The sequence below is a fragment of the Letharia lupina genome (assembly GCF_014066315.1).
Source record: "Letharia lupina isolate WasteWater1 chromosome Unknown contig_16, whole genome shotgun sequence".
Lineage (NCBI taxonomy): Eukaryota > Fungi > Ascomycota > Lecanoromycetes > Lecanorales > Parmeliaceae > Letharia > Letharia lupina.
The window spans coordinates 265,101-288,368 of record NW_023502985.1 but is presented as its reverse complement, the minus strand read 5'-3'; the positions used below and the strand labels follow the sequence as shown (position 1 = coordinate 288,368).

General features: G+C 50.7%; 10 protein-coding genes across 10 annotated transcripts; 2 read left to right on the top strand and 8 right to left on the bottom strand.

Moving 5' to 3' along the window:
• Positions 1-918: 918 nt before the first annotated feature.
• HO133_002895 (uncharacterized protein) lies at positions 919-2,113 on the top strand (the record flags this gene model as incomplete). The annotated part of the gene is made up of 5 exons (XM_037293820.1): positions 919-994; positions 1,049-1,086; positions 1,157-1,188; positions 1,249-1,271; positions 1,575-2,113. The coding sequence occupies 5 exons, from the start codon at positions 919-921 to the stop codon at positions 2,111-2,113; spliced, it is 708 nt and encodes a 235-aa protein (XP_037149898.1).
• A 1,418-nt stretch (positions 2,114-3,531) lies between these two features.
• On the bottom strand, positions 3,532-4,357 carry HO133_002894 (uncharacterized protein; the record flags this gene model as incomplete). Its single annotated transcript, XM_037293819.1, has 2 exons — positions 3,532-3,657; positions 3,749-4,357. 2 exons carry the CDS (start codon positions 4,355-4,357, stop codon positions 3,532-3,534), a joined length of 735 nt encoding a protein of 244 aa, XP_037149897.1.
• A 659-nt stretch (positions 4,358-5,016) lies between these two features.
• On the bottom strand, positions 5,017-5,943 carry HO133_002893 (uncharacterized protein; the record flags this gene model as incomplete). The annotated part of the gene is made up of 1 exon (XM_037293818.1): positions 5,017-5,943. The coding sequence occupies one exon, from the start codon at positions 5,941-5,943 to the stop codon at positions 5,017-5,019; it is 927 nt and encodes a 308-aa protein (XP_037149896.1).
• A 1,525-nt stretch (positions 5,944-7,468) lies between these two features.
• On the bottom strand, positions 7,469-8,540 carry HO133_002892 (uncharacterized protein; the record flags this gene model as incomplete). The annotated part of the gene is given in 2 exon segments (XM_037293817.1): positions 7,469-7,625; positions 7,639-8,540. 2 exon segments carry the CDS (start codon positions 8,538-8,540, stop codon positions 7,469-7,471), a joined length of 1,059 nt encoding a protein of 352 aa, XP_037149895.1.
• Positions 8,541-9,388: 848 nt separating this feature from the next.
• HO133_002891 (uncharacterized protein) lies at positions 9,389-10,300 on the bottom strand (the record flags this gene model as incomplete). The annotated part of the gene is made up of 2 exons (XM_037293816.1): positions 9,389-9,757; positions 9,833-10,300. The coding sequence occupies 2 exons, from the start codon at positions 10,298-10,300 to the stop codon at positions 9,389-9,391; spliced, it is 837 nt and encodes a 278-aa protein (XP_037149894.1).
• Positions 10,301-13,598: 3,298 nt separating this feature from the next.
• On the bottom strand, positions 13,599-13,826 carry HO133_002890 (uncharacterized protein; the record flags this gene model as incomplete). The annotated part of the gene is made up of 1 exon (XM_037293815.1): positions 13,599-13,826. The coding sequence occupies one exon, from the start codon at positions 13,824-13,826 to the stop codon at positions 13,599-13,601; it is 228 nt and encodes a 75-aa protein (XP_037149893.1).
• A 546-nt stretch (positions 13,827-14,372) lies between these two features.
• Positions 14,373-15,467, bottom strand: HO133_002889 (uncharacterized protein; the record flags this gene model as incomplete). Its single annotated transcript, XM_037293814.1, has 1 exon — positions 14,373-15,467. One exon carries the CDS (start codon positions 15,465-15,467, stop codon positions 14,373-14,375), a length of 1,095 nt encoding a protein of 364 aa, XP_037149892.1.
• Positions 15,468-16,707: 1,240 nt separating this feature from the next.
• On the bottom strand, positions 16,708-17,751 carry HO133_002888 (uncharacterized protein; the record flags this gene model as incomplete). Its single annotated transcript, XM_037293813.1, has 1 exon — positions 16,708-17,751. One exon carries the CDS (start codon positions 17,749-17,751, stop codon positions 16,708-16,710), a length of 1,044 nt encoding a protein of 347 aa, XP_037149891.1.
• Positions 17,752-19,124: 1,373 nt separating this feature from the next.
• Positions 19,125-20,132, bottom strand: HO133_002887 (uncharacterized protein; the record flags this gene model as incomplete). The annotated part of the gene is made up of 1 exon (XM_037293812.1): positions 19,125-20,132. One exon carries the CDS (start codon positions 20,130-20,132, stop codon positions 19,125-19,127), a length of 1,008 nt encoding a protein of 335 aa, XP_037149890.1.
• A 1,364-nt stretch (positions 20,133-21,496) lies between these two features.
• Positions 21,497-22,628, top strand: HO133_002886 (uncharacterized protein; the record flags this gene model as incomplete). The annotated part of the gene is made up of 2 exons (XM_037293811.1): positions 21,497-21,769; positions 21,828-22,628. 2 exons carry the CDS (start codon positions 21,497-21,499, stop codon positions 22,626-22,628), a joined length of 1,074 nt encoding a protein of 357 aa, XP_037149889.1.
• Between the last annotated feature and the right edge of the window lie 640 nt (positions 22,629-23,268).

Here is a 23,268-nt window from a genome sequence, read left to right as displayed (position 1 = left end):
GCAACCCTACGAGCTCCCATGTTTCGTTTCTGCATACTTGTGTGGCTATCAACCAGAACGAATTGACTGTTCGTATTGACTCAATCGAACTCGGAACCTTTGCCGCGGTAATGGCCCCCTTTATGCATGACTTTTGCGCGATCCTTCTCGATGAAGGAGCAAAGCCAGCCTACTCGTGATGTGGAGAAATATGCATTTGCAAAAAGTATCCGGTACAGAATCCTCTGAGACTTTGAATACTGATATTCAGCCTCCGCAGTATTGCAAGGCTGTAGGTTAATGCCTTGAGCGTAAGAGACTTCTCTGCGTGAAGTGATGTAAGAAGAATGAATTTGCGGAGTCGCAGAGAGATCTACGACCGCGCTAAGCTGGAAGGAGCTTATCAGATAATCTTCGACCGGAAAGCGCAGCTCTACAACAACTGTACGAAATAACCATAGTGGACTGAGTGTTAGTAGGTCTCATATTCGTAGACCTTGGCTTTGATGAATTTCATAGTGGCAAAGGGAGACATTTATCAGCAGCAAGTCATGAGTATACTCGTTCTAGATCAGCAGGTGACTCTATATTCAATTTTGTCACTCTTAGAGTCATAACATTCTCTTACCCACCCTCTCACACCTATACATAGCTATTTATTCACTTCAGATCTATGCCGCATAGATATAAGAATTTCCTTGACTCTGGGATACGATATATAACTACTCAGGCCTGCTAAACCCGGCGTTGAGACGGCCTGATCACATATACATATATTTTGCTGTGCCCCTATAATGTGCATCGAATATGAGACAACTGAGTCTTCATTGTGAGTCGGAGACGAATCTTGGTTGCTGGAATTCAAATTGCAAGGTAAGTGACAAAGCACATTTGTAAGCTCTGATCCCCACTCGTCGTACTAACCTCTCCAGTGCCTCAATGCTCTCAGTCCGAATTGACGCAGCAACCTTTTCCCTTTGGGGTCTTTCGCCGAGTGGAGACCATTTCATAGGAAGTAGGTGCTTGTTGGCCCTCTCCCCACTTGTCTTGACTTACAAGCTTGTCATAGGAGCTCCTATGCTTTTAGATACATCAGAGATAATCTTTGTATGTTCTAATCCCCTATGATAGCGAGCCTGCGCTTCGCTTGATCGCTCAGGATCAATGCAATTAACAGAGGACTGTCCTCAATAGTGATCCTAGAAGGCAGTGACAACGAGCAAGCTACCGGATCGGGTCGACCTATCTGAAACTGAAAGTTACTATCAGATCATTTGTCTATATTTGTTACAGTGAGCAGTGTGGCTGTTGCTAGCAGACAGGATGTGGTTCCACAGCATCCTTGTAGGCTCATAATAATTCACAAACATCAAGCTCAGAGATTCTACCAGGAGCATTCCTTCTTATATAACTCTGCAAAGAACCTTGGGGAACAATGAAGGACACGCAAAGCTGAATATTGCCCAGCCATTTACCTTTACTCATGTCCGTCCGTCTCTCATCCAGACATCGTAGCATGCTCTGGAACACCAAAAGGCTCGGCACTGTTGGAGACTACAAGGCATCTGTCCTCATTTGTGTTGCTTAGTCGTGAGCTACCGACGACATCAAGGAGTCAGACTTGAAGGTGTTGCAGCTGGGAAGTGGCATCATGCCCAAGCTACTCGGGCAAGACGGGCGTTTGCTATACGAAGCGAGAGAAAAGGACAAGATCAACAAGAACAGCTACAAGGAGTATCTGGCAATGCTTGATGACAATCTCCAAAGCCTGTCAGCAACCAAGCAATATGACATGAAGAGTGCTACTCACCAGGACCCCCTTACCGCCTCAGCGGTGGCAGTGAAGCTTCAGGGTGGGATGACTGGCAAGATTCAGATCTCCCACGGAGATCATTCCAAGATTTTGTCTCAGCAAACGGCCTTCTACGCATCAGCTGTTGAGATTGTACGCCGAGAGCTGGTTCAGTATGGAATGATCGTTAGCAACCTCGCTAAAGAAACCAAGGACCAGCGTAGCAAAATCCGAGCAATCGCCAAACAGTTGCTAGGATATCTTGACGCATACCAGCCGAAAATTGTTGGCAAGGACAAGGCCGCTGCTCCTGAGGACAAGGCTGCTACCAAGGACAATTAAGCAACATTTGGAAATACTCATAGCTAAGTTGGACCTCCTCGAGCAGGAAATCCCGCAATCGCAGGACCTAGGCGAGCCATCTTTGTCCTCTCTTACGACGCAAGAGCCTGGACGCTCGACAGAACCTGTGACATCGGTGTCATAGGAACTTACAAGTTGAAAGATCAAGCGATGAAGGCTGGGAGAGATTGGGTGAAGGCTGGGGTTACCAGTCTACCGGGATAGCCACAACAGTGGCCACTTCCATACGAGGATGGACGCGCTTCGGCGCCAGGGATCTGGAAACTTTCCAGATGGGTTGACGAGGCTGACGACCGCTCGTCCTACCAGGTCACTGACCTCGCGCGAGGTCTTGCTTTAAAAGTCATTGTGACTGAGACGAAGCTGGATGGGTCTCACAACGGGAGGGAGTACTCGGAGGACGGGGAGGATGGAGGTGGAGGGGAGGATGCCGAGTGGGATGGGCAGGACGAAGGAGCGTTGTGGCCTGAGGATGGCGAAAGAATGGATGTTGAGGGTGGAATGACAGGAACGGTCGCACCAGCGGCTTAGGAGCGCCGTAACTCGGCTAGATCTGTGCCAGTGGAAGCACATGTCAGAGCCAACCATGCGCTTAAAAGCTGTCACCCTATACTCCTACTACTGCATACCAGAGTAGGTAATGCTCCCAATTGGAGTCTTGAAACCATTTCAGAAGTCCCATAAGTTATGCGTGTCATTTTACATAGAAGCGTCGAGCTCTGGATTCCACATAGGGGGGTTCTCCCCCTAATTCCATACCTGCCTTAACCGCCCCCCGCGTCCCGCAAGGCCAGTTCGACCACTATATCTTGATCCAGCTCTACTTTATCTCCACCTCAGGCCTCAGAATCTCACGGTCGGAATCATTATGTTCTAGACTCCAGTGCTGAAGCCTCGCCCATCTCGTCCGAGACCTCGAGGCCCGATGACTTTGAAGCCCATCCGGGTGCCAAACGTCCACCGTTTCACCGTTAGAATATTCCATTGGATTTTCAGCATCCCATCGAATATATAGCATCCCACTCGCTTCGAATCAAGACGCGACCGAATTTCAAAAAGACCGATCTCCATCGCCATTGGACGAGGAGTTGATAACGTAGCGCTCGCGACGAGTTGACCTATCCGTGACTACGTAGTCTACACACCCTCTCCCCTCGCCAGTCTCAAGGAAGGTTGACACGGCTGTTCGATCATGATTGACTGGTCTCCTCCGAGGCTTTGATCTTGTTCTGATTATGGCGGTGGTGGTGGGGTTGGTGGTGATAGCGATTCGCCGTATTGGTTGACAACGCGGTCGCGTCCATGGTTTGAGGGCTGAGTTGGATCTTCCTCTTCCTACGAATCGGACCGGGAAGGGTCTACAGATTGGCGATATTGTCGGCGTCCAGTGGCAGAGGTCACTTTGTCTTGGTGTCGTACTCGTTCTGCGTTGGTGAGGAGTCGTCTTGACGTCTTGTGCCGGAAGGGGGGCCTTGAGTGCTGGAGGGTGGTGTGACGGAGAGACTGATCCGACTCTCTGTTTGCTTAGAGACTTCTGCTGAGATGAAGTTGGTATTATGAATGGGAGAGCGAAAGGAGAAATTGGGTTTCGGAGTACACATGGAAGCAGTGCACCATGTGGTTATGGCCATTGACGTCCTTATCCTCCTTGGCCGGGGTAGTGTGCATGTGGGCCAGTTTGGCGAAGTTTTTGGTCTTGAAGGTCCCGAAGAAGATTTGCTTGAAGTACTCGACGTCCACACTTCGGAACGTTTCAGCTATACTAAGAGAGGGCTTCTTATCTTCTGCGTGACGAAAAGGGACCCCTCTTCTTTCCTCCCAGTCCGACTCAGAGTCGGACGAGTTCGAATCCGATGTGTTTGAGTGACGATGACGATGGCTGCGGCGGTGGCGGTGGTGGTGGCGGCGTGACTTATAAACCCGGCCCTCGTGGCGATGGCGATGATTTCGCTCCTCTTGGACCTTAGACAGCTGGGCTATTAATTCCTGAAGATCTACTTTGACGGTAGATGGGGGCGTTTCTTCGATCTCGTCCGGGCTAATGGTACTCGATGACGTTTTGTATACGACGATCTCTTCGCGGGGGGGAGGTGTTTTGGCCTTGGTGGCCTTCTTGGCCTTAGGGGCCTTCTTGGCCGCCTTGGAGGTCTTTTTGATGACCTTGGAGGCGGGGGTGACTCGTTTGGCCGCGTTCTTAGACCTGGTAGTAGCAGCGGGAGCCATTATGAAGTATGTAAGAGTATGGAGTGTGTTTGTGGTAGTTGAATAAAGGCTAATGTGTATAGACTCAACTACGAAAAGAAGAATAATGATATGGCTCTGAAAGAGAACAATTCGAATGAAGAGCCCACTACAGGTGCAGTGGCCACACAAATAGTACTCGCCATGGCCACCTGTCTCCCTACTATCGCATATCGCATATTGATGAAACGGTTGATCAAACAACCACCAACGCTATGGCCTCATAATGGACCCACTAACCCACAGTCCCACTGTTGCGAGAAGATGGATCTGTAAGAATGTTGGGAATTGTGATGGGAGGGCTGGCAAAGTGGCCGTAACACTTCGAAAATGGAAATCTCTCCCGGAGAGCACCATGTCGCCTCAACCACTTGCATACCAAGGGTCACCAACCGTCACAGCGGCTGGACCCCACTCGGTGCTCAAGTACGAGCAGACTTAAAGCCAGTATCGTGATTCATGGATAAGGATTTATGTTAAGGGATGTGGGCTATTGTTATATACATATTCCATCTATCTCAGCGGTCGCAAGAGGTTTAGATGCTATACAGGTTCGGGTCCTATCTCGCAAGAAGAATGTAGAAGACCTGTTATTTCCGGGTTCTCGATCCATCGAATGTTTAGAGGGTAACAGGGTGCATCTACAAAATCGGTGCAAACCTGCGCACGGGCGAGCGTCTAGATGATGACAGGTCAGCAAGTCCATCAAACAAGATTTTGTAAAGACGTACATCTTTACCAGATCTTTGATCGTGCTCTCGATGACGAGCTGCACCACGGTCCAAATTTCCGACGCGTAAAGGTGCAGGACCTCGGCGGCCGTGGCGAGATCCGCGCTCCTCATGATTGCGATTTCCTTTGGAGGGCAGGTGCAGGAAAGACCTGTCACTGTCGTTGAATCTTTCCGATTCGGGCTCTATTCTGTAAATCTCCATCTTGATTTGCATAATCTTGTCCCCGAGCCGTTCTTGTTCCATTTCGACTCTATCAAGCTCAGCTTCAAGTTCGCCGAGAGACGGCTTTGATTTGGCAGTTGAAGGGTTTGCAGTTTGAGCCTTCGATCCATAACCGCTTCCTGCTACGTATGGGACCATATCGGTAGAGGTTTCGTCCATGTATCTAGGTCCGACGCCTCGTCTCCCCTGGGGTCCGCCTCGTGTCGATGCTCTACGGGGATAAATATCCTCTCCTTCGAAACCGTCCATGTTGTCCAAGTGACGAGGTCTTGTGTCTCTTCTCCCCTGGGGTCCACCTCGTGCCGATGGTCTACGGGGATCGATGTCCTCTTCGTCGAAATCGTCCATGTCATAAAAGAAACGGCGTCCGGTACCTCGTCTGCCTTGAGGACCGCCTGATGTGGAATTTCTGCCTGCGTCCATGCCCATCTCTTCAAAATCGTTGACAAAATCGTCCATACCTTCTTCGTCGATCTCACGGATTTTCCGTCTTGTCATGTCAGAACCACTTCGTGACCCTTGGTGGGGCCCACCTCCTGTGGAACGTCTGTCCGGTTCGTGCCCATGAGCTCTTTGACCGTAGGCTTTCGAGCGATCTTGAGGTCGCACCATCTTGAAACACGCTTCGTCACCTAGTTGTTCTTAGTATCTCTCATTGATGACAGATTGGAAATGGTAGGCTGATGCTGACAATAAAAGCTGCACCCAAGTCAGAAGAGCCGACGAGAGGCTCACTTACCGTGATTGATTTCTGGATGAGGCAGACGAATAGGAGGGATACAGCAGTGTGATCTTAGTTGTGAGAAGGTCTTTTCGTTAGAAAGACTTAGGGGACAAAATTGCAGAGAAGAACATATAGAAAAAATGGAATGTTTGGGCAGATGAATATCTTAATGTGTGACCTTAGGAGGAGAATATGTTAAGCTCCAAGCGCGACCTTGAGTGGCGAATGTGTTAAGACCAAGGGGTGATGACGCATGAAGGATAAGGTATAGGAAACAAGGCCGGTCACCCTCAGCCAAAATTACGAGACCAAGCCGAGGACAAAGCTAGCAGCATGACCGTCGGATGATAGCTAATGCTTTAGGACCTGTGATTCTATCATATCCATTAAGTGTCTTATTATGAACCTACCTACTGTCACGGTTCCAGGCCTCTCAACACTGCACGGGGCTTGGCCCTACCTACACAAACGCCTTCACTCCATTCACACTGTGGATCATATCATTCAGACCATATCCCAGTCCATGACACCTACAGCCATAATGCCGGCAAAGGCTTCCTCTCATTCTAGGTTATCAGGTGATGGCTAATGCTTCAAGACGGGCAAATTACAAAATCATACCCCAAACTATAGGATTCTTAGGTATGAATTTGTAAGATACCATTAACAGGGGTATAACTTTGTAAGTTACCATCTATAGGGGTATGATTTTGTAAGCTATCGTAGTGACTTGGAATTGCTATCTTTTTCTCGCGGGTAGCGTTAGCATTAAATAGTGGCGGGGTTTTGGGATAAGGTTTCGAGGCGGGTTGGCGTTAGAAATTATTCCTTCGGGGGCCCTGCGGGGCCCTATAAAGAGTCAAATAGGGGTGTCGATAGCGTGAAGTGTAGATACCCTCGGGTATAACTTTTTAGCCTAGCGGTAATTCGGGTTGCTAACAGTTGGGGTAGGTAGCCTAGAACACCGTAATTATACCCTTCTAATGGTTTATAGACATAGGGATAACTACATCTACAAGCTGGTGGTATCTTACATTTTTATACCCCAAGAAATGGTAACTTACAAATTCATACCCATTTTTTCGGTGAGAGGTATGGAAATGTAAGATGGGGTATGAATTTGTAAGAATCCCATAGTTTGGGGTACGATTTTGTAATTTGCCCGCTTCAAGACCTGTAAGCCAATCCTTTTTAATAGGTATCTACCCAGCTACTATTGCCATAATTCTAGCTCATGTCTTCTATCACGGGGGCCTTTTCTGAGAGTTGATGCAAGAGCTTCGCATGACACCGCATGGTAAGCAGCGCAAGATAAAAAGAATGGCAGTACACCTTCCACAATCCCGCAATAGGTAATGACCGTACCGCCTTGATCAAAGGCCATCAACATGAATCAAGTCACTCTGTTCTCCTTCACACCACTCCTGAAGATGCATCGGCTGACAGAAGGTTAGCGAATGTAGCCAACAGTATATCGTGGCCTCCTACCTTCTCATCAGTCTGATCAGCGGCCAGAATGGCCACGACGTCCTGCCGCGGACGCACGATATCCACGATGAGATCCGCGTGGCTGAAAGTCAGACTCTTCGTCAGAATAATCTTCTTGGCCCCGGCGACGCGTTTGCGCTCCTATTCCCCGAGCCATCTTGTTGCTTTCGCGATGCTGGTACTCGATTCTAGCAATATCCTCTTCGATCATGAGCAAACCCTGTTCGAGGTTTCTGCGCTGTTTGCCAGTTCCATTCTTACTCAAACGTCGCAGACTCTCCTTAGTCTCGACGTGACTCTGTCTGAGCGTCGCAAGGTCAGGTTTGTCAAGGTAGGACATGCTTTGGCCTCCTGCGCGACCTCCACGTGGATTTGAGTCCATTCTCTGCATGGAGGCTCCCATTCCGCGAGGTTTGCTGCCACTTTCGCGTTGCTCGGACTCCAGTCTGGCGATATCTTCAGTGATCATGTCCAAGTTGTCTCTGAGCCTTCTGCGCTCTTCGCCACTTCTGAGCGTTTCCAAAGTTTCCCTCATGTAGGCGCGACTCTCTCTGAGTGTTGGAAGGTCATCCATGATGAGAGTATTGAAGTGGTCGTCAATGTCTCTGGCTCCTGTACGACCTTCACGTTCAGTCGATTCCATCTCGGCCAATATAGCGTCCATATGGCGAGCCATTTTGTTTCCCGCACAACCTCCACGTGGACCAAACGAATCCATATCGTCCATGAAGTCATTTCTGTCGTAAGATACTGCGCCCCGTCTACCTTGAGGGCCGCCTCTCGTGGAGCGTTGGCCATAGTACATCAAGTCACGCGCGGGATCAGGCCCCCAGCTTCCAACGTTGTCCGTAAATTCGTCATCTCTTTCACGGTCCGATCGGCGCCGGAGATTTTGGTTTCGCAGGATCACAGAGTCCTCGGCGTCACTCAGGTGGTTGCTGCCGTCGCCGTGTCGACCCGGAGGTTCTCCTCGGGGACGAGGTCTGCGACGATCCATGCTTTGTGGATGATGACTTACAAAGGTTGAAGTGGAAGAAGAAGTAAGTAAGGAAGTTTGTCGGTGAGCAAGGAGTCTTGATAAAGTCCGTAACAGTGGGTTTATGTAGAAAGGAGAAAAGAATCTTTCGGAATATGGTCTTTTATGGGATTCAGCAAGTGGGGGGAAATGTCACGAGCTGATGTCGAAAGAGGAAGGCGCTTAAGTGTGTGTTGAAACGCAATCGTCTCAGCCCACCGTTGCCACCTGAAGCGGGAAAGTGTTATGCAATAGCAGCTGCAGCTTACTGGTCACGTTCCCAGCTTTCGTCCGCAACACGAACGCGTTACGTCTCGCTCGTGGACAACGCATCGGGTTTGTTGGCGCTACTCTACGTGCTGCGTCATGTCTTCCTACCGGCTGCAAATCGCAGGCGATTCCTGCCACTAATGCCGAAGGGTTTAGGTCTCTGAGTGCACGGAAGAGACTTTGGGAGCATACTCTAACACCCCCTGCATATCGATCTTCACCATCCCGGCCGAATGATCGAAGTAAGCACGACTAGCACGCTCGTGGTTTTATTGGCTACTCTTGGTTCGGTTCCGAGGGTGCAGCTTACAGAGCTTTCATCCTATTTGCTATGCATAAGTACTAAATCATTACTGCAGGGTGTCTTGTTCAGGGTATTCTGAAGGCCATTATCATTACTTAAGATATAACGCAAGCAATTTTAACGAAAGCTGGTGGTGAGGCAAGATTCGCAAGCAGCTGAACGATCATGTTCTCCAAGGTCAACAAAAACCCCCATCATTTCCTCCCACCCCCTAACTCCGTCCACTTTTCCGGCCAGACTAATCCGTGTCCTCATCCTATGCCCGGCGAACGCCGCTCCGACCACCATAACCCTGCGGCGCGGAAGGACCATCAGAATCGTCCTCGTACTCCTCACGGCGAGCGCTAATGGCACGAGTTGCATAGCCTCGCGGAGTGGAAGGACCCGGATCTCTGTCATCGTAATCGTCTCTCCGGGCACCGATGCCACGGCCTTGGTACTCTCGGCGGGCCATGGGTTCATCGGAGTTGGTGTCAGAGGATGCGGAAGAGCCGTGTGCGTCCTCGCGACGGTCTCTGTTCAGCGACAAGCGAAATGCTCGACAATCTTGATCGGTTTCATGGTGTAGACGGTCGTTGCGGTCCATTTCGGCGTACCGCGCTTGTCGCCCCGCGTCTTCCCTTCGCTATCCGAGTATACATCATCAGTATATCAACCAGCGACGCTGACGAAATGGCGGATAATGTAAAGATACCCGTACCTGCAGCCTACTCATCAACACATCACGACGAGCCTGTCGCGCCCTCGAGTCCACAGACGTCGCCTCATCAGCCCTCCTTGAGCTTCCCCCTCGATTGCTATGACGAGACGACGCGCTTGCATGAGCGCCATCGCTCGAGGTGGCGTCAGAATCAGACTCGCGGTCGCGCGACGTGACGAACTCTCCGAGTCCTTCTTCAGATGAACCGTCTGAGGCCTCGCCTCTCGGGAGGCGAGGGTTGCGGTTAGAGGCGTTGCGATTGTCGTCTGAGCGAGATCGTTGTGCGTGCGAGCGGCGTGGATTGCGGAGGAAGGGGTAATTGTGGGTCACGTCGTCTCTCGTGACGTGGGCGTTGCTGTCAGCGGTGTTGGACGTCTCGTCTGACTCTGAGCCAAATCGATGTGCGCGCGACCGGTGTGGGTGTGGATTGCGTAGAGTTTCGCTGGAGGAAGGGTAGTTTTTGGTCATTTTGGCTGGTATTCTTGGTGTATTTGTGACAGAGTAGGGGAGGAGAGAGGCGGATGGGAGGAGACAAAGAAGAGGGAAATGTTTGCCTTTCAGGTCTCCGAGGAGGTCTGGAAGGGTTATAGTAGGGAAGGAAGAAAGCAGCTTTGGGAATGATGATGCTTTATAGTATACACCAAGCTAAGAATGATTTAACGAGCTGATAACACACCGAGGGTGGCGGGAAGGGGAAGGCGATGATTTTTGTGTTAAAGAGCATTCGCCTCGAGAGGCAGGAGCCAATCATTTCCATCAAAAGCGAGCACGCCTTGAGGAGGAGCAGTCAGTCTTTGCCACTTGAAGAGGAAGCGGGGTAGACTTTCGCAGCAGATGCGCGATGGTGACTGGGGTACCTGAGACGAGAGAGTTTCAGGGGTGAGTGGGCGTTGTCCTAGCCGAGAGACTCACGGAGGTGGTCTCAGCCATGATTCAGATCCTGAAGATCAAACTTGAGGGGAATTTTCGTTTGAACTGTCATGCGCAAAGAGCAGATTCACTGATACGGAATCCTGGAGATGTTGTTGCTGATGCAGCCCATGCGTCAAGGAAAAGACGCTACAGCTTCCCCCGATGGGCCCCGTGGGAGCTTGAAAAAAGGAAAGTCGCAGCGGTCTATGAGCGATTTCTAGAAGTCTAGTGGGATTAAAAACAGGACGAGCTACTCTCCCGTGGCCGTCCACCTCCGGCGCCAGAACACTTGCCTTTCATCAGAGGTGTCATTGTAACTTTGTTGATCGTCGGATCTCCCCCAGTTCCGGCGATGGCCATCGCGAAGACGATCCTCGTGTTCATAATTTTCATAGCGAGGATACATCCTACGCCCACTATAGGCCCGTGGAGTGAAGGGTTCTCACAGTCGTCAACGTACTCGTCAATGCAGTCGTCCTCGTGATTTTCATCACCAGAACTAATGCCAATATCATCATTAATTCGTGGAGTCCTGGGCTCTCCAGAGTAGGAATCAGAAGAGCTAGAGGAGTGATCTTGATCTCTGCGATCTACCCTGTGGGCGCGACGTGCTCCTGGTCTCTGATACAAAGACTCATCAGTATATAAACCACTCGAACAAGATGCCTAGGCTCCGTACATACATCTGGTCCAGCTGCCATAACGTATGCACCGAGTCTGGGATCGAAGTACGGATCTTCCGCATAGCGACCATGTGTACTGCAGTATCCGAGGGGAGAACGATTGCACGTGATGCAACCGCTGTCAGAGGTACTGGAGTCTCGATTACTGATTGAGTCCTGCGGCTCTAAGTTGCAGTACGAGAGGCCAACATGGGGTGAGTTCGACCGTGCACCTCTAGAACCGTACCATGAGTCGGATTAGCTGGTGTCAGATGCACGGGTGAGTATTCCTGGGTCTCTCCTGGATGGGTATCTTGATGATTCGGAATCTGCATCAGGACAAGCACCATGAATGGTTGCTGAGAAACCACTTTGTGAACGTCTCGTTGGCTCGGAGTCTTCGGCGTTAGAAACTTGTGCCTCCATTCCTGGGAACATGCTTCGGCGGTTCTCCTGTGCAGTGTGGAAGCCGGGCCCTGATGAGGAGCCCATGTCTGAAAGCCCTCGTGCATGCATTGGGGGACATGGTCTAGCCATCTTGTCAAGATAGGGTAACTGACTGTTGGTAGTATGGTCGTGTCGAATAACGACAGAGGGGGTCGATGGAAGAGTTTAGATGGAAGGGTTGTGCAGACGCAATGCAGAGCCTTAATAACAAGAGTGAGGCGGTCTAGATACAACATACCGTGAATTGGATTGGGGTCACAACAAAGTGTGGAATCGCTACTGGAGAACGTTGACGCGGAAGTTGGAGAGAATTTGCTGTAAGGCTCTAAAGTATTCGCTAATGAGGTTTCTGGAGAAGTCTTGTGGGGAGACTTGAAACGAAAAAGGAGCGACTACGGGGAAAAAAGGGGTATGCGTCAAAAGAGGATTGAGAAGGTGGTGAAGAGGAAGATCACCTGGTTTACTGTCCCGAGGGACTGGTCGAGCATCGTGCCCGGCCGCTCATGGTAACGAGTGCTTCCAATATTAACATATTTGGAGCCCAACGACCAGGTGTGTATCTGGAGATGCAGATTGCCAGCTTGTTTCAAAGCAAAGCATAACCATCTCTTTTATAAAAGAGGAATCGAAATGGATTGTCCGGGGCAGAAGATCGGAAGCAACCAAAACTGCGTTCGCATGAAAGCAATAGATCCTAGGGTCTGCACATCGACGCCACGGTACCTGAATTATCCGTCAATTCTCCTAACTTCTTCCATGCGGGAGGGCAGTCCCGTCATGTGGTCCGAGGAGGCACTGGCGATCTCAGCCCATTTGCTAGTGGACGCGTTGAAACCAAAGGCTCCTGCTGCAGGGCGCCGCGTTGCAACATTGAGCGGCAGGATTGCCCAACAGAACTAACCAATAGTAAGCAAGGGCGATCTTTTAGCTGCTCTCGCTTTAGTGACATTTTACCCGGTCGACGGGCATATCCACGATAGAAGTCAACAACCGTGGAACTTTGAGTGATAGATTTCGATTCTGAAGGTGTAACTCGACTGCTTACAAAGGGTCCTGGGCTCGGTCGGAAGGAAGGAAGGAAGGAAGGAAGGAAACTAAGGATACCGTCTTGGCATTCGCTCGTGCGTGGCATTGCATAGTCACGTGATGAATAGCGTTGCATTGAGACTAAGTAATGAGAGCTGGCTGCATAACCTTAGTGGCTGCTCCTAGAATTCTTGGGGGTATTCGCTAGGCAATGATGGCTTTCAATGGCAGTCATGCTCCTAGCGGTGACGTGCAGCCATAGGATGGGATTTCTATCACGCACAATGAGGATACGCTATCACTGACCCGGAGAAAACAAATCGTTGCTTTCAGGCCCGAGCGGCAAGTTCTATGGCCATACCACCCATCTCCAACCTGTGACCTTATGCTTCCATCTTCTGAAGGGCCACCTTTGTAAGACTTGGAAAGTCCACAAAATCAAGGAACCAACCCTATCCCTAAGTGTTGCCTGAACTCAGAGATCTTCGGCCTGAAACGGCCCAACGGTCTGCCGCCTAAAGTGTTTGGCAATCGAGGGATATGCTTGATTCTAGCGGCTGCAGTATTGGCTATGAAAGACAGGTTATGATCAAGCGGTAAGCATGATCGGGCTCTTCTCCCGGATTGACTCTATCCGCAACCTGTTCAGCACACCGCCTCCAATCCGAACGCTCATCACCTCCTCCCTGTCCCCAATCTTCTCCCCAAGATCCTTCCCTCTACCTTTTCTTACCCCCGCTTGAGCTAGCGCTGGCTTGAGCGTCTGCTCTGTCCTTTGCCTCCGCTATGTCCATTGCCTCTTTGATACGCGCTTTGTCTTTTTTCGCCATAATGTTTTCCTTATCCGGTGTGCCGTCCTTCTTGGGCGGAGAGGGGAATTTTCGGAGCACTTTCTGGAGGTTTATGCTCGCTTTGGCGGCTGCGACGCTTTTGTTATTTTTCGTCATTGTTGTCGGACTCTGGTGATTGTTTCCCAAGGAGATTGGTATGAGAGAATGTGGTGAAGGAGAAAGACTGAAGAGACATGAGGTTTCTGTGGGGGGGGGCTTGGTCATTTATACTTGTTCGCCTTCTCGTCCGTTTGTTTGTACGAAAACAAGGCTTTCCGAAAGGTTTGTGAAGGCCACGCTCCGTCGGAGCAGAGAAGATGCCTTCTTGAGGCGTTGGCATCTTGATCTGATACACTCTGCAGGAACGATTTCCCGATGACCGAAGTCCAGCATTGGTGAAGGCACTTACGATTGAGAACATCACTTCATTTGTGTAGAATGTTTGAATTAATCCCGTTGCGTGATCGCAACAGGCGGTACGTATTTGAACAAACACAGATTTCGCTAGCAGCCTTGAGTGGCCATCTTTTGCTTACTGAAGTGCCTTATGGTGATCTTCTGCTGTTAGTGAATGCCATAGCAGCAGAATCTATCAAATGCTAGAAGTGCGTCATCGTTGTCTTCGCCCCGTCAGCTTTTAGTCCACGAGCCTCGTCATATCTCTCAGGCGGCTTGTTCACCGAACCAGAACCAATTTTTTATGCTCTCATCGAAGCCGGCTTCGTTGTTGGTCTCCTCCACCGTCGACGACGTGTAAAGTTTGACATAATCCTCATCGGAGCTATCCTCAGGGTGATCTTCGACCGTAGTAGTGCGAGAGTAGCTTCCCTCGCGAGCTACTGTCGGCACCTGGACCTTCGGGTGTAAAGGCACCTCGGCATGAAACCGGGAGGCCTGACCACTTGTAAGAGGAATGGAAGGACTCTTTACATCAGGAGCCGATAACACCTCTGAAGATCCCGCCATCCCCGTACTCTTCTCTCTAACTTCAGCAAAATTGGCATATTGGTGTTCACCGGTGAAGCAAGTGGCCGTACTAGGCGCAACGAACTCTTCGTCGGGCAGTTCCCCAGTCGCCAGAGCGTTGAATGGATATTTACCGCCGTACCCCAAATATCCTGTATATGAGTAGCCGGATTTGTTGGCGCATGTAGTATGCTGGTAGGCAGGCCCGTTCGTGCCCCACAAAACGAGCGGTGGAGGAGCCGGCCCGAAATCGTTCTTTGCAGCATTGTGGAACACAGGTGGAACAAATGGATGTGGAACACCAGGAACGAAATCCATGCTGGGACGACGATAAATCGGAGCGCGGGGCGCCCCTTGAGGGTGATTCGGCATCTCTGGGCCATGTGTGAACGAATGTTTTTCGGGCTGACGGGAAAAGCCACCCAAGCTGATATCCACTGGCCTATTGGCATGTGGTGGCCAACCTGGATACGTCATCCTACCATACGGATCCGCCGCAGGAGACACCGCAGGGAGGTCTCCGAGCGGCCAACATCCAGGATATTCTTGCCGATGAATAGATTGATGGTAATACTCGTCACGGAAGATACTGGGGTGATGGTACCCAGGTATGCTCGATATTTGCGGAGCCCCTATACGAAGCCTACGGGCTAAATCTGCGAAGTAGAGGGCTTCCTCGCGAATATCAGAATCGATCCACCATGTACGCGGATTGATATAGTTGGTGTGATATTCAAGGGTGTGGGAACCCCATAACACTGCTGAGACGTGATCGAATGTGGCTTTGTCCATGAAGGGCCGAATTTGTTTATGGTGTTGCTGAGACATCATGAAGAGCCTAGTAAAGGTTAGTGCTATGCTGCTGTAGTTAAGGGATGTCTGGTACTTACTAGGGCCTATTTCGATAAAATCTAAGGTCTCTTTACTTGGTATTGAATAGGCTTCGATATGGAAGACAATGGTGGTGGCTGTTGACTGAAGATGTTGGATGACGAAGAGGGTTGCAAAGAAGAGAATTCTGGACACGATTTGAGATCTTATAGTGCTAAATGCTTGTGTCAGCAAGTGTGCGTCATCACTCGAAAGACTGAAGCGGCAAGTCAGTGTTGACGACGTCAACGAGTTAAGAGAGTGTATTGTAAAGATGCATGAGATCCCTGCGCTTCACCATGAGGAAGGGCTATGTACGAATAAATACCCCACCATGGCAGTCAAAAAGAAACAACACAATAACCACAACACCATTGTAACAACGCTATTAGGAGTTGAACCTATTATGGCATGAAATGAAACTCTGCAAAACTCGAAAATCCTCCTCGAGGTGTGGCGACGCCTACTATATATGTTTCAGCTAATGAACCCATGAGCTCTGGGTAGCTTGTTGAGAAGGGCGAAGGCACTGACGATGTTATAATCTGTTGTCAAGCTAAGCGCAGCACAGGTATGTTATTTGTCGGTTTGCACCTCGACATGGCGTGATTGTCGATCCATGCGTGCGCTCTTTGCCGATTTGTAAGATCTACCTGACTGCCTAATTCCATGGTGGAGCTGTTGCATGCTTCGATCAAACAGAAACGTATGTATGAACGAACAATAGTGGTCTGACAGAGCAAAAGGAGCGTGTAAAAGAAGCTTCTCTCACACAGCTGGCTTGGGTCTTTCTTTAGATGTGGCCAACGGAGAACGCGAGACTATTTGTAGTTGCGACGTTTATTATTGCGCTGGACACTGAAGGCATCAACATCGATCATTACTGCAGTGGTAGTATCTAAGATGATTTCGGCTTCGAGACAGTGAATTGTATTGTTTATGGAACACTTATGGGTCTTGTCGAAAGGTCTGCCAGAGCAACCTCTATGCTCCACCTACTTTACCTAGCAAGAAAGAGAACGAGGCAATGTCTCAGGTCATGTCCTAAAGACAATCTCGCCAGAAACTCCTTCTTTCCCAGCCCTATCCTGAGTGAAAATTTGCACACATCCAATTTCGCAAGTCCATCTCCCAACACTACCCCCCTGCGTCGCGAAGACTCCTAATGCCTGCGACGATCACCCGGACGAGGGCCGCCTCGAGGATCATAACAAGTCTCGTCCAAAGGGGTACCATCCGCCGTGGGAGGTCCGCGCTGGGTGCCACGTAGAGGAGCACCATGGCCAGCACCGGTGCGACCATCAGCCTGCGCAGAGCGAGCCGAAGGCGGTGGTTGCGCCGGCAGCGCAAAAGTGAACGGCGAGGGTGGTATCCTCCCGCCGCTCGGAATAGGGAAAGTGACGCGAGGAGGCTGCACGCTACGAGGCGGTAGTGGAGGAGACTGCACCCTACGTGGAGGACGCGAGATGGGGCCACGACGAGTAGTGGGCCGTATGACTTCACGTGCATCATCGTCGTAGTCGTCGTCATCCTCGAACTCGTCGACATTGCTCGCGAAGGTGGAGGATTGGGAATGTGTCTCACGAGAGTGATCGGTGCCATGTCTTCGGAGAGTGCGATCGGCAGAAAAGCGGCTAGTGCTAGTACCAGGACTGTGAGCCAGAGTATCATTGTCGGAGTAAGCCTCATCAAAGGGATCGTCATCGAAGGAGTCGCCATCGAGTGAATCGTCACAGTCACGGCGACCGGTCCCGCATCGACTTTCAGAGCCGTGTGACGGACCGGTCGCGTGGTGCATTTCGTCCTCGCGAGGACGAGGACGAGAGATGAGGGTTCGATCGTTGTTGGAACGCTCAGCTTCTTCGCGAGGACTAGGACGAGGAACAAGGCTCCGATCGTGAGTGGACCGGCCGCCTTCCTGAGAACGGTGCTCAGACCCGCGAGGACGAGGACGAGAGGCAAGGCCTCTATCGTGGCTGGAACGCCCGCCTTCCTGGGAACTATGTCCAGAACCACGAGGACCGGAGACGTCACGGCCCGTCACCCTGCCATGTTCCGTCCCGGCGCGGGCAGCTTCCTCCAAATACTCCTCGAAGCTCAATTCACTCGCGTACGGATGTTGGTCGTTGTATTGTCTCCGCATCTGGCGGTAGTCCTCTTCGCTCATGTCGTTGACTGTACGCGCAGCAGCACGTGCTTGTGACATTTTCTTGCAGTTGGACGACGCGTCTGTTGGGAGAGGCGGAGTGTAAGTAAAGAGTTTGAGGTGCGCTGGGGATGGTGTTGTGTGTGTGGGTTGATGACAGAAGGATGTTGCATAAGGTGTGGTGTGCGCATGTGTATGGATAGAGGGTGAAAGGCAAAGGAAGAGTGTGGTAGAGATGTGGAATAGGAGTACGGGGACTGAGAGTGGAGGTGTTGTGTGCCTTACCTCTGCTGTCCTCTTGTTGTCGGCCAGACGCTTTCACTAAGCAGTCTGATTGCACAGCATGTATGTTCTCTTTGGAAATGTTTTTGGAGAAGACAGCTGTCGGAAGCTGTACAGAATGGAAGGTCGGGTTGATGGTTGTAGAAAAGTGAACGTTATAGTTGCCGAGCGTTCATAAACGCTTTGAAGGAAATTACGTGGCCTCTTGGACATTGGGTGCTAGAGTGGAATACACGGAAAGATCACATGCAATAAAGAAAAGTGTGTTGGCAATGTCACGGAAGAACCTGCATCAGCCATTGGCTTACCGGAAGAGCTGTTCAACGAGCCCGGACCACGAACAGAAAGCACGCATCATGCATATTTCTATGCTCTATGTCAACTTGCCACTGCACCGTGAACACTTCAAAGAGGTAACAGCAGAGAAGCAGCAGTAAGGATGGATAGATGAATCATTTCCCCCTACATTTTGTAATCTCGGAGGCAAATACCGGTCATTGCTGGCTGGATGCATGCACCAACCAGAACCCTATATTGCGTACATGGAGTCTGTTGAATCATACTGTGTACGCTTGAGCATATTCGCCACTATGGCGTCCGCGGGGGTTTCAAAAGCAATTGCCGTCAATCGTTCCTTCTCCAACGTCTTTATTCCAATCCCTTGTTTTTTCCTCGATCTTGCAGAGCCCCGAAGTCGCAGACCAGAGGCCAGGGAGCCAGCGTTAGTAGATCGAATGCAGTCTCTGCCTAGCTGGTCCAAATGATGATGGTGTAGAGGAAGGGAGAACCCTGCACTTTGTCCGCGAATCTGGGCTGCATAGGCCGGTGGCCAGATAAGTCTCCTTAGATGCCCAGGAAATTGGCGTTAGCTTTGGACTCAGGAGAGGATATCATATGGCTCCATCGGAAAAACGCCAGGATTTGCCGCGCAATCACGTGGTTGAAAGCGATGTATGTCCTCCAGGCTGGCTCTGCTGTCAGTTCAAATCTGACATTTCCGGGGTAATCTTTCCATGAATCCGGTGCATTTGAAGATCTGCAAGCATACAAACGCGATGTAGCGACTGATGTAAGACCACCAGATAGCGCGGAACTCCTCGTACGTAGTTCCGAATTCGGCAGTCGGAGGGAAGAGACCCTGAGGAACATCCTCATAAAAGCTCTAAGGCTTGCTCTGAGCCACGGTAATAGCCGTCCATCTCGCCCCTAGCGATATACCACAGCTTCCTCAGATCCGGGTCCAAGCGGATCTTCTCATCCCACCATTTCTCGTGCAAGCTGTGTGCCCCAGCTTCATACTCCTTCATGCTCGGCCACGACGTAGTCCATTTGTAGTAGATGTCCGTCCACGGCATCGGCCCCGCTCTTCGATGCGCATAATTCAACAATCCTTGTTCCATAGCGTTGGAGTTGAAGCGATCTTTGATTTTCGCAATGGTGAGATAGTAGTTGAACATCTCGATGCTGGGCTGGCAGAGGAAGAAGCCGCCAGAGAAATAGTCACCGGCAGGCGGCGGGTAGGGATGGACGCGTCCTTCCATGTATTGCTGGGCGGAGAATATGTAAGATCTGGGCAATGGGCCTTCGTCTTTTACTGCTAATTCTGGCTTTGGTGTGAGGGGCTCTGTGGTGGGGTCGGTGAAGATGCCGTCCATGCGCTCCGCAATGTACATGTCTGCATCCATGAAGAGGACTTTCTCAAAATGGGTCAATTCGAGCATTCGGAGCTTAGACATCATGTCTCTCCATCTTTGTAGGCCTGGCTTCATCCATGATTCTGATATCCTTTCGATCACTTTTACTGTTGCTCCATCTTTTCTCAGCCGCTCCAATTTTGACTCAGGTATATCCGGAGTTGCGAGGACGACGAAAGGGATGGAGGTGTTGGTGCCTGTTCTCGGGGCGTGCAATAGCTGGTATGCCAGAACTCGCGTTCCGACAAAGTATTCATCCTCGTCATCCGGCACAGTCTTGTTGTCGAGTTTCGGATTTGGGGCGAGCAAGGTGACGAAAGCGTATGGCGAGTTTCGGATGAGTGAGGATGTAGAAGATTTGGAAGAGGATGGATGATTTCGGGCTAGATTCAGAGGGTCAAAGGTGAATGCCAGAATAACGATTACGATCAAAGTGCCAACGGTAGCTTGAAATCTTTTGTTCATGCCGCGGGATGCATTTCCCTGCCAGGGGGGAGGATGACGAAGGGGTATGTAGAGCATGAAAGGCGCCAAAGGTGCGCTTGCGACCTAGGCAGAGGGTGTAGAGGAGTGGGTAGGGTGACTGTGAAAGAGAACAAAGACATTGACGGCTTACCTCGTTTGTCTCAAGGACAGCTGTCCGATTGCGCCGCGCGTGTATGGCGCACTACCGCTTGTTGGGTTGGTTGGGGGCTTGGTGAGCCGAAGAGTTCCAGAGTTGAGGCGGGATCCGCTGTGCCATTGTTGGTGGTGACTGAAACTTGCGCCGCAATACTCAAGCGAAGATGGAAACGGCGCCAAGTCTAGATCCTCGTATCTAGGTGGAAGTGGTAATTTTCCTGCAGATCTAATATAGTGTCATGACTCCTCAATTCTCAAGTTTGACGAGAGACAAATTGGGTACATGTTTACTCACAACATTGAGTTGAACATTTTCTATGCCATAGATATTGTGCCAAAGTGGTTTGTGGTGAAGATATGCTCAAACAGATTCTGTAATCTTAAAATGAACTACTGAGAAATCAGCTTAGGGGTAAATACGCAGTAAGGGAATCACGTAACGACGAGTCTTGCTACTGGAAGCCACCACGATTTCTCCGTTCACCGAAAATGCTCCATCTTATTCATACTGTAGACATACCTATCCGTATCGGTACCAGGATATTGCACTTTAGGCAACCACAAACCGTAGTCTCCTTGATTGCACTTTCATGTCTTCAGTCAAAGATTTCATTAGATATCAATGCGCATTATTTCTTTCCATGAGTGATTCATCAATCCCCGCCGGCCTGCTGTGAAGTCAGTCTGGACCAAAGCAGACATGAAGATCATATGGTCCGCTATCGACAAGATGATGCATTGACTCTCAAGTGCTCATACTGCCAGGTCATTCAGAGAATCGCGATTGAAGTGATGCGACTGACCAACGAAGCAAAGGGGAGCTGTATTGACCTCGGGCACTGACTGAAGGCCGACAGCAACGCTTGCTGCATTTTTACACACGGCACCGTGCTAGTACATATATAATGTCCGGAACCTTGCGATAGAGTTGAGGGTACTATGTTACAAAAAGACCTCGTTGAGCACTGGAGAGACTATTGCGATCTGGGAATCGTTAGCATCGACTGAAACTGTCTAACTTCGAACCTACAGAGGACAGCAGAAGGACCCATGATCGACTTTAGTTGTAAAGTGCAGCTGTGAGTAACTGCCAAGACCTAGGACCAGACACCCCACAAGCGTCAACACAATGGGGATCAAGCTACTGGGTCTAGGGAGTCACTCTCTATCTCAGGGCCGTCTCAGTCTACAGCTGCCACCACAGTCCTATGAACTTCTTCCACTACGACTACCCCGGTCCCATTCATCTTCATGAATCTGTCAGTCTCTACCACTACAACACCTCGGTTGCCACCTCTTATCACGACTCGATCGAGCAGCACACCATGAATGCCCCGGCTGGCAGGTGCTTCTACGAAGCACTTGGGGTCCCTCCACATGCCAAAAAGCAGGAGATCAAGCATGCTTACAGAAGACTTGCACTGCAATTGCACCCGGACAAGAACCAGGGAGACCCAAGCGCCAAAGAGTTGTTCCAAGAGGTCAGCAATAGCCATTGTCGTTGAAATCCATTGCTGATGATCTCTGGTTTGCACAAAGATCCAAGCCGCTTATGAAGCCCTCTGTGAGGATGACAAACGCGCAAATTACGATAGAGTTGCCGCATTTAAACCATCAAATCCACCAGTACGCACATGGAGGGAACCATATTACGAGCCCTATAACGCTTATACACGGGATCCTCCTTTCTGGTCCGCAGAATTACGCGAAATGACCGTCCAGAAATGTGCAAGAATCACAAAAATCCAACATCTCGAACGTGAGATTCGGGAATTATTGGTCAGCCTCAACGACTTGTTTGATGCAGAGGACAGAGCAGTCAGCAAGGAGAAGAAAGCACAAGGCTGGTTCGCCTCCTTTATCAAGTCGCGTCCCCCCAAAGTCAACGCCCAGCGGCATCGAGAATTTTTAACGAAGTCTGCTTATATCAACGCCCACCTTAACACGGCAAAAAACGAGCTCCGGACCGCTCATGAAGACCACAAAGATTTGCTCGAAAAGGACAACAACCGGAAGACCTGGTGGGCCAAGGAGAGGGTCAGACGAGTCGAGGAGGAGAACAGAAGAGCAGCAACGACGGCGGCGGAGGCGGCACGTCGAAGAGCCGAGAAGGTGCGTGAGCATGGAACGAGGGACTCGGAAGAGGCGAGGGCAGCAGAGGAAATACGCCGGCAAGCGCGGGAGAAGGCAACAAGGATAGCACGAGCGGCAAGAGCGGAGGAAGAATCTCGAAAGAGAGCCGAGAGGGTACGGGAAGACCCCGAAGCAGCGAAGGAAACACAAAGAGAAGCTTGTGAGTGGTTAGCGCAACAGAGGGAGGAGGCGGACCGTCAGAGATGATGGGATTCAGGATGTATCCATTACTACCAAAAAGAGATTCCCCCAGATGAGATAGGCAAGAGCACCAGCCCAGTCAGTCGCTATATCCGATGCGACCATTCCCGGCACGAATCCCTCCACGCCCAAGTAGGTAGATGCACACGGTGAGCGTTCGTGTTCCCCACACCTTTGCTAACCAAACACGAACGCGCACTATATCTATCGTACCCTCGCTACCAAACCATCATCTCGTGACCGCATCATGATCCAATATCCCACATGTCAAGAACATCAGGCGCGTCAGAGTATCCGCCCGATCCGAAAACCACAGTAGTTCCCAATCCTGACCGAAGCTGAAGCGAACCAGCGTCACGTCTCCCACCCGAGGCAAGTAAACGGCCGCGGAGATCGACATTTGTACACCAGCCCCAGGGGTTTATCTGCCTACAGATCCCATATCCTGACATCCTGCGACGCTGGTGCGAGCCAGGTCTGGGGCAGTTGTAGATGGAAGGTTACGGTTTCTGAGGACGTTGGTTTCGTTTTTGGAGGAGGAGGAGGAGGCGGAGGAGGAGGAGGCCACGTGTTCGAGAGCGGATGTCGGGCTCTGGTGTGCGAATGTGAGGCGTGGGGTTGGGGAGGTGGGGTGATGTGGTCGTGG